Source organism: Brachycentrus maculatus, unplaced genomic scaffold, assembly GCF_059751285.1.
Source record: "Brachycentrus maculatus isolate JH-2025_06_01 unplaced genomic scaffold, ASM5975128v1 h1tg000680l, whole genome shotgun sequence".
In the NCBI taxonomy this organism is placed as follows: Eukaryota; Metazoa; Arthropoda; class Insecta; order Trichoptera; family Brachycentridae; genus Brachycentrus; species Brachycentrus maculatus.
The window spans coordinates 292,500-302,500 of NW_028281412.1; the positions used below are offsets into that span (position 1 = coordinate 292,500).

Consider the following 10,001-nt stretch of genomic DNA (forward strand, 5'->3'; position numbering starts at 1 on the left):
ACCGTCTGCACCAATTCCAGAACCGCAGCGCTCACTTTATTCCCAATTTTCTACAAAACCCTTCACCCTTCCGTATTTTTAGCTTCCGCTACGTCACTGTTGTAAACTTGACGGCTAGGTAGGTCCTACTCGAGTCAACACTATGAATATTTTGTACTCACTAGACTAATATTGGATATCTTATATTTACATTTTCTTTCTTATTTTCCCTTTCACCCTGTTTCTGCTCTGTTTATGATTACAACTTTGTCTTAATTTTCATTCTAAACCATTTTCATTAAGGTGGAGACTGACCGGAGCATTTCGTCGTAACATCACTCGCGGCGAGCATCCGAAACTATGGATGGAGCGCTCGGCTCGCTGTACTGACTGCCTGAATGCTCGCATCGTAACGTGTTACGTACGACGAAATGCTCCTGTCAGTTTTCACCCTTAGGTATTGCTTTTATTTGTATACCTTACTTTTATCGTATATTTTACCGTATTTTTGGTTTATACCCTCTTTTATGGCATTCTCACTTTTTTTCTCCAGCACCGTCCAATATCAGTGATTCCAATTATTCACCGGGAATATTATGTATGTTCTTTTGAGCATGTAAAATGTTATCTTAATTGTCTAATAAATATATATCACTTTTAAAGAAACATCATCCGCCTCACCTCTTTACCCCTGGGCACCATTTATTTTTCACGACGATGGTAGGCCATCTCTCGTAAACAAAGTTCAAACTGACCAGCAAGTTTTATTGACGGAACTAGGCGTAAGAAGTAATATAAAAGCGCTCACTCAGAAAGCAAGGAGACTATACAGCTGACTCTCTATAATGCTGCCCGCGTAGGTGTGGAATACGAATTCTTGGCGGAATCTTCTGCATTCGTAGGTGAGTATAACGTGACGCCACTGTCCGAGTTTGTTGTAACATCATCGGCAGCTACCAGGAGAATATTAGTCCGCTAAAGAATTGTGAATGCGCATTTGGTTGGATATTTGGGTTTCCGGTGTCGTCCGGCCCTGCCTTAGTCAGGGAGATAGCATTCTCCGAGATAACGCGTCGAGTATAAAATACCACTTTGGGCGTTATTCGCTCATAGCAGGACCACCAGGACCACCAGGACCACAACCACAAAACGGTAAGTCAATATTCTGCCTGTGCTACCTATTACTATATTTATTTGTACCTATTGTACGAGAACATCCGAAGAGTTTGATTCTGAATTCAGATAAAACATGATCTCCTTATTACGAATTACAGAAATTAAAGGAAAATTTAAGTAAATTTAAATTTTTTGGATTCATCTCGTTATCGTTTCTCAATAAATTCACATCCATTTTAGGGCCTAGTTTTTTTCAATATGGAGTTATTTGGAATTTTTTTCTTTTTTTGTATTTTGTTACTAATGTATGTTGAACCTTATGATAGAATGGCTGTATTATATTATAATTAAATGATATTATTTCACAGATGTCCGGACAAGATTTACTGAAGGCAGCGGAAAAGGGAGACGTGGCGAAGGTCAACACTCTCCTTAAACAACATAATATAAACGTCAACTGGACAAATAGTTATGGTAAGATATTCCAAGATTATTGAACTAGTGAACCGAGGAATGTAGCAATAATAGGTGATGTTAGTAAAGCGATATGATATACAAGTGGGAGAATATTACTGTATATATTCTACCTTTGAGAATAGATTCAATTGTTCTTTAGTAGAATCCATATTAAGATATGGAATAAAGTCTTGGGGACATTCGACGAAAACAAATTTAAAAATGGTTCAAAATCTGCAATATTCCATAGTCAAAAAAATTGTGCCCAGTCATATATATAAGCAAAGGGACAATCCACCTTGAAATATAAACATTCAAAATTACTGCCGGTACGTGGAATATTGTGGATGAGTATCATCGTTGAACAACAAACTAGACAAAAATATCGAAATCCTTTAGTACATAACTATGATACACGATTTACACACGACGAAGGTTTGATAGTCCCAAGAATTATCAATAAAATATATCGTTACAAACATTTTTGATTTGTTGCCGACGGATGTTAGAGGTCAAAATAAAATACAGAACAAAGGTAAAATAAAGGAATGGGTAAATGATCAAGAGTTAATTTCATGAAAATTATAAAATGTTTGTATTCTTAATTTTTTCCTTTTTTGTGTCTATATTAGGTTAAAATCGTTAAAAACGATAAAAAATGTATTAAAAAAGAACTCCACCGACAAGACACACAAGGTGGCTTGGCGGGTCTCTGCAAAAAAAAAATCTAAATATGTATAAATTGTGATTTAAATAAATGTATCCGAATAAAAAAATGTCAAGTGGAAAGCCCCGTGAGTAGCCAGACTTCCATATGGAAGTCTGGGAACAAATAGATGGTCCGCTCTGTTAAGGCACCTATCCCTGCAAGCTAGTTTGGTTCCTCGACATTCCCGGATGATATATATTTGCCGTTCCTAACTTGCGTGCCTCGGACAGTGGTATTGGGAGGGCAGTTAATCGCCGCTAATAGCTTCTTCAATGTTCCGTGTCCGTTGCGCAGTGGTTAGCGCGTTTGGTTGCCGCGCTCCGGGTCCCCGGTCCGATGGCTAGAATACTGAATACCGTCGGCCTCGCTTCGAGTAATGCTCGCATTTCCAACATTCATTTTACAGGTAGTTTGTAGTAAGCGAGCGTGTTTCCCTCGTTTCTAGGCTCCAACCCGCTCTACCGCAACTCTTAGTTGCCTCTTAGGGCCACCTAGCCCTATGAGGAAAGTATCATATTCTCATATTGGTGCGTATACCCACCAACTACTATTTGACCTTGTTTCACACTACTCGAGTAGCAATACACGTACACTACTGTGTACTCTATTCTTCTTATCCCCACCCGATGGTGCATAGGGCACCGCATCGTAGCGACGCAGTGTCATGTTAATGCTTAGTAGCATGAAGGCGAGGTGATCAGCCCCGCGCTTCTTGTACCAGTCCAGGGTGATATTAAATAAATATGAGAGTGAAAAGCCAAACGCGCTGACCACTACACTACGGAGGTGTACTTTACGAACTTTTCAATTTCATTTTAACAAAATTAGGGTATATTTAATAATTTTATTTATTTATTAATTTTTGATATATACGGTACTATTGTACCATTTACATAATAAGAATAAAAGAACACATCAATTGCGACACATCGATTCATCAAGTTGTCTTCAACTACTTACATGTTATAAATATATATATATATATATATATGTATATATATATATATATATATATATATATATATATATATATATATATGTATATATATATATATATATATATATATATATATATATATATATATATATATATATATATATATATATATATATATATATATATATATATATATGCTATAAAAATAAAATATTATGCTGAAAGTAAACAAACACATGAATAAACTAAGTTTTCAATCAAAACGTGACATTCTATGGGCTAGGAATAAGTCAGTTATTGCCGATTTACATTTATGAAGCGATATATTGTAGAAATGTATATTGGTGGCATATTCATTACTAGTATTTGGGAATCTTAGTATAGGAGTATTAAAGCGAGCTACCGTCCGAGCATTTGGACAGCAGAATAAAGTAGATGGTCTACTAGGCCGTGGCGGTACATAGAATGATATCAGTTTTGGCAATTCAGGGCTATCAAAAATTGCTTTGATGATTGTATACAACGTTATAATATCTGAGTATAATATATGTATGTTATAATAAATAAATTTTTTATCAATAATAATAATAAATTATAATAATAATTTTGTTTCAAGTACTTGGGAGTGTTCGCGACTGAAAATGGCAGCCTTCAAAAGGAACTGGGAGTGCGAGTAGGACTCGCTGGGTCCGCATTTAACAGTATGAAGGCTGTCTGGATTTATATTCGGTCTATACAATGCCCGCATTGCTCCTGTTCTTTTATACGGCTGTGAAACATGGCACCTTACAAGGGCCCAGAGCAGCCGTGTGCTAAGCGCCGAGAATAGGTGTTTGCGGAGAATCTTAGGCGTGCGGTGGTTTGACTTTGTGAGGAATGAAGAGATAAGGCGTAGGACGCAGCAAATCTCGGTCACAACTGTCGTCAAGAAAAGGCGATTCAGTTGGCTTGACCATGTACTCCGCATGCCTCCCGAGAGCCGCCATCAAGCTTGCCTCTTTTACGAGGCATCAGGTTCGCGCCGCCCAGGACGACCACTGCTGACAATTCGTCGGCAGTTCTCGTCAGAACTTCGGGACACGGATCTGACTTGGGAGGATGCTAGGGAGCTGGCAGCCGACAGAAAAGCCTGGAGACAGTTTGTGGACTCCATATGCTCCACCTAGGGAGCGGATATGGTTAATATATATAATAAATGTGTTCTTTGCGCGTTTTTTAAGCGATTTCCGTTTCGAAATTAACAAACATTCTTGCTGACGAGGTAGAGAAAGTTCTCTTTCTGTAAAAGTATACAGAATGAAAATCTTATTATTATATTATAATTCAGATCCATTTTTTCAAAACGTTAAAAAAATACTAAAAAAACCTATTGATGGATTTTTTTATGAAATGATGTGAATAATAAGTATTAAGTTATGCCCTTCGAGTGATTTCGTACGAAAACGGCGCTATATAAATTATCCAAGAAGTAGATAATTAAATGTAAACTATTGGTGACTATAACATACTGGGGAGGTTACTGGGATAGGTAGTGGGGTCCTGCTACATGGCCTCGCGCTGGCCGTACACCCTGTATATACAGTACATCCTCCGTTACAGGGAGAACAGCACTACACTGGGCAGCATGGCGGGGCCACCTCCCGGTAGTACGGGCACTCCTGCAGGCGGGGGCTGCAATAGATCTGCAAACTAATGCAGGTAAGTGTAACTAGTAGTAGCAGTAGTAATATGCCCAACACACGCAATGTACATACAGGACACCATGGTATATAGGTTACATGAATCATCACTTACTAGCAGAAACGGAAATATACATTTATTTGCAAACGGCGCATAAAGACCTTTTATATATTAAATGTTAAAACAAGCACTGATTATTTGAACTACTTAGTTGCATTTTATAGTTGAAAAACACATAAAAGTGATTTTGTGACATTGTTACGGTTTGATTTTTGTACAAAAAATGAAAATTTTAAAAGAGAGAAATAAGACAATTGAATCGCAATGTGAATGTCTTTAAAAGTGCTTTGTAGTCCAATTTAAATTAATATTTATTTACTCAAATAAATATGAGTGTGAAAATCACCAATATTTATTTTGACCCCCCTGGGAATCGAACCCGGGTCCTCCAGCAGGGTAGCCAAACGCGCTGATCACTACACTGCGGAGGTGTACTTTGTGGACATTTCAATTATATTTGAACAAAATTAGGTTATATTTAATAATTTTATGTAATGATAAATGTGTTCATTGCGTGTTCTTTAAACGTTTTCCTACAAATGTTTCACCGTATATCTCAGTCATTGAACAGTATACAGAAAGTACAATTTTTATTCCAGCAGGGTTTCAATCTGAAATTACAAACATTCTTGCTGACGAGGTAGAGACCTTATGCAGAGTGAATTTTTTTTTATTACATTAAAATTCACATCCATTTTTTTCAAAACGTTAAAAAAAGACAGAAAAAAATAATTCATAAATAAATTTAATGAAATGATGTGAAAAATAAGTATTTACTTATGCCCTTCCAATGATTTCATATAAATTATCCACGAAATAGATACTTAAATGTAAACTATGTTTAAAGAAAACACTAGCTTTTTACCACTTGAGTTTTATTATAGACTACATGTTTCGGAAGTTAAACTTCCATCATTCAGGTCTGTATAGTAACTAAAATATAAAATATAAAATTGTTCTATAAATAAGGAATATAGAATACACCTTGTTCCATATAAAGGCCAAATTATGAGTTATCTTGAAAATTTAGAAATCCGAAAAAACCTAAATTCTAATAATAATTTTTAAATAATATATTGTTTCAAAATTCTTCACCTTTGCTTTCCATTTTTCCTTTGTTTTCAAACTCCGCCCCTTGACTAACCCCCTCCCCCTAACTTTCCCCTCTCCTTACTTATAGAACAATTTTATATTTTATATTTTAGTTCGGATGTCACATGTCTTACCACAAAGTTAATACCGAAACAATAAATAAATAAATTGTAAACTATTGGTGACCATAACATGCTGGGGAGGTTACTGGGATAGGTATTGGGGTCCTGCTACATGGCCTCGCGCTGGCCGTACACCCTGTATATACAGTACATCCTCCGTTACAGGGGCCACTGCACTACACCATGCAGCATACAGGGGCCACCTCCCGGTAGTACGGGCACTCCTGCAGGAGGGGGCTGCAGTAGATCTGCAAACTAATACAGGTAAGTGTAACTAGTAGTGGCAGTAGTAATATGCCCAACACACGCAATGTACATACAGGACACCATGGTATATAGGTTACATGAATCATCACTAACTAGCAGAAACGGAAATATACATTTATTTGCAAACGGCGCATAAAGACCTTTTAAATATTAAATGCTAAAAAAAGCACTGATTATTTGAATCTACTGAAGACTCGAATTTTTCATCTTCAATGAATTTATTTTTTATTTTTACCTTATTACAAAAAAATAACTAAAAAAAAACAAAAAACATTAATATTTCAAAATCGATCCGGAGACATAGGATGATTCCGATGTGTATAAAATATTATGTATATATATATATATATATATATATATATATATATATATATATATATATATATATATATATATATATATATATATATATATATATATATATATATATATATATATATATATATATATATATATATATATATATATATATATATATATATATATATATATATATATATATATATATATATATATATATATATATATATATATATATATATATATATATATATATATATATATATATATATATATATATATATATATATATATATATATATATATATATATATATATATATATATATATATATATATATATATATATGGTAAAAACATAATTTGACACTTTTTTTGCATCGCACGGCCATCCCCAAGGTAGACCAACGTAATCCCTCTTAAAAACAGGCAACGAGGCCTACACCATGAAGGGGTATAAATGCACATACGTAAAGTGATCACTTAAGTCAGCCAAATGCCAGGTCGTAAGCCCTGGGATGCTCAGATATACGCCTTATTTCGTATAAAACGACAGATGCCATGTCATAAGATAAGACATTTATCATGTTTATTGGTATCATCCATACGGTGAATAATCCAGTAACTGTCACAGTTTCTAAATTAAATAGGAATTTAAAAAACGTTTAAAATGAAATTCTGAGGTTCTTCCGTAATGATAAGTGCGGATTGTTCTCAGTATGGCCAGTAGTAAATTTTCCATACGAAGCCTGGTTTTCCACTCCATTATGGCCGGTATCGAATTTCACACCCCGCAGCCCGGACCCGCGGTGGCGCCCAGCGTCAGTCGGATTGCGTGACATACCTGTTGCATATTGTGATGACATTTCCATAATACTTTCTTGGGAGAATAATACAGTGGTTTCCCGTTGCCTTCCGTATCGCAGTACTAAAGCCATTAAAGTCCTCCTGACCATGCCTGTAGTAATCTGGTCGAGAGCCTTGCCGATGTCATTCATCTTCAGCCTCCAGCCAATACTGGTGGGTACTGCTGCCCTCCACCAGGGATGTTTATCGACTTCCTAGTCTAGATCCATCATGTTCAGCGTAAACAGGGGCACCTCGTGTAGGATGTGGCTCTTCACCACGCATGACGGTCTTGGTGACAAGAGAGCTTGATATCTCTTTTCACCCTAGGGAAGATGAGGCCCAGTGTCCAGTCATCCCGAAACAAAGGTACTACCTCTCTCTCCCCTTTACCCCCAATATAAGGTTTGCAGACGACACAACGCTAATAGCCAACAATGAGGACAAAATGGCTGAACTCCTCCATAGAGTCGAAATAGAAAGCCAACATTTAGGACTTCAAATAAACAAAAGTAATACTAAGGTTCTTGTCATCGACCGATTCGGCACCCTGATAAGGAACAATTCTTTAAGGGATTATGAAGAAGTCGACGACTTTATCTATTTAGGTGCACTCATTTCTAAAGACGGAGGCTGTGAAGCAGAAATCCGGAGAAGAATTGGAATGGCAAAATCAGCAATGTCTAGTCTGGCGAAGATATGGAAAAATCGGTCCATACTGAGGAGAACGAAAACCCGTCTAGTGAAATCTCTTGTATTCTCCATTGCGCTGTATGGAGTGGAAACATGGACACTGAGGAAAAAGGAAAGACATATGCTGGATGTGTTTGAAATGTGGTGCTGGAGGAGGATGCTGCGCATTCCTTGGACTGCAAGACGCACAAACGTCTCCATTCTCCGCGAACTGTCAGTGACAGAAAGACTCTCCACGACTTGCAGGAAAAGGATTCTGTCCTACTTTGGGCATATCGCCAGAAAGAACGAGAAGAGTCTTGAAAAACTGGTAGTAACAGGTACAGTTAAAGGCAAGCGGGCAAGAGGACGGTCTCCAACAAGATGGGCAGACCAAATAAAGGAATTAACCGGATCCTCGCTAAACGCTGCCATCAAGTTGGCCCAGGACCGGGAAGAATGGAGAGGACTTGTGCACCAAGTGCCTGACATTCCAGAAGACCACGACGCTCAGCATTGAGCAAGAAGATGAAGAAGAAAATGAAATTAACTAAGCATTTTCTAATATTAACAGTCTCCCGAATTATTTTATTATTATATATATTCACGAAGTCCAATTATAAGATAAAAGGATTCATTAGAATCCGAAACATACTAACCATCGACAACCTGAAGAGAGTTTACTACGCTATCGCTCACTCACTACTGCAGTATGGCATTATTGCATGGGGAGGCTCGTACAACAACATACTGAACTCAGTGAATATAGTACAGAAAACCATAATTGAAGTCATCTTGAAAAAAAATAAATTATTTTCAACAAAATTATTATTTCAAAAATTTCAAGTCCCAAATATAGAATCCATTTATAAAAAAACCGCAGTTTTTCAAATACAAAAGGGTGACAACTATTTAAATTTAACAAAAAATTTATCATCGAGATTCTCAAACGATTTTTCTACTCCAAAATGCAACACCAAGCAATTTCAGCAAAACTTCAAATATTTGGCAATCAAACATTTCAATAAACTCCCTAAAGAAATAAAAAAATAGATGATATAAAAATCCTTAAGAAAAAAATTTAAGCTCAATACATTTAAATCTTTAAAAAATATTTATAAAAAAAACTATAATATCTTTTACTATATAACATAAACCACGAGTGTAAGTCCCTCTCCAAGCACAAGAGCACAGACTCTTTTATGGAGAGGCACAGCGAATCGAAATATAAAAGTTCTCCATATGTATAAATGATTCAAATGTATTATGTCATAAATAAAAATCTAAATATATTAAATGAATATAAAAAAACATAAAATAATAAAAATGAAAAGGATATTTTCTGGCATTTCTCCTGTATGAGATTATAATCCAGGATTCGGACCTCACATACAAATACAAGAGTTTCTGCTCAGTAAAATAGCTTCTTCGTCATACCAATGGATGTCACTAGTGAAAATTCTAGTGATTATAAAGTGTTTAAAGTGTCTAAAGTGATCACTTAAACCTGCCTACGTCGGTCGAAGGCACCTTGAATACCCAGACTTTCATATTCTTCTTCATCTTTGTTGAGATGTAAAAAAATATTTTAATAAATAACTCCTATAAAAATATTTACATAAGTAAAGTAGGGTACATATAAGCCCTTCCAGTGATTTCGTACGAAAACGGCGCTATATAAATTATCCAAGAAGTAGATAATTAAATGTAAACTATTGGTGACTATAACATACTGGGGAGGTTACTGGGATAGGTAGTGGGGTCCT

General features: G+C 35.9%; 1 protein-coding gene across 1 annotated transcript in view; it reads left to right on the forward strand.

Moving 5' to 3' along the window:
• Positions 1 to 691: 691 nt before the first annotated feature.
• Positions 692 to 10,001, forward strand: part of LOC148300650 (uncharacterized) — a 15,834-nt gene continuing 6,524 nt past the window's right edge. Inside the window, exons 1-4 of the mRNA XM_088274473.1 lie at positions 692 to 1,131; positions 1,464 to 1,569; positions 4,797 to 4,895; positions 6,317 to 6,415. Of these exons, the coding sequence (XP_088130599.1) occupies positions 1,464 to 1,569; positions 4,797 to 4,895; positions 6,317 to 6,415 (304 nt within the window). The 5' untranslated portion in view covers positions 692 to 1,131. The remainder of the gene's footprint in view (positions 1,132 to 1,463; positions 1,570 to 4,796; positions 4,896 to 6,316; positions 6,416 to 10,001) is intronic.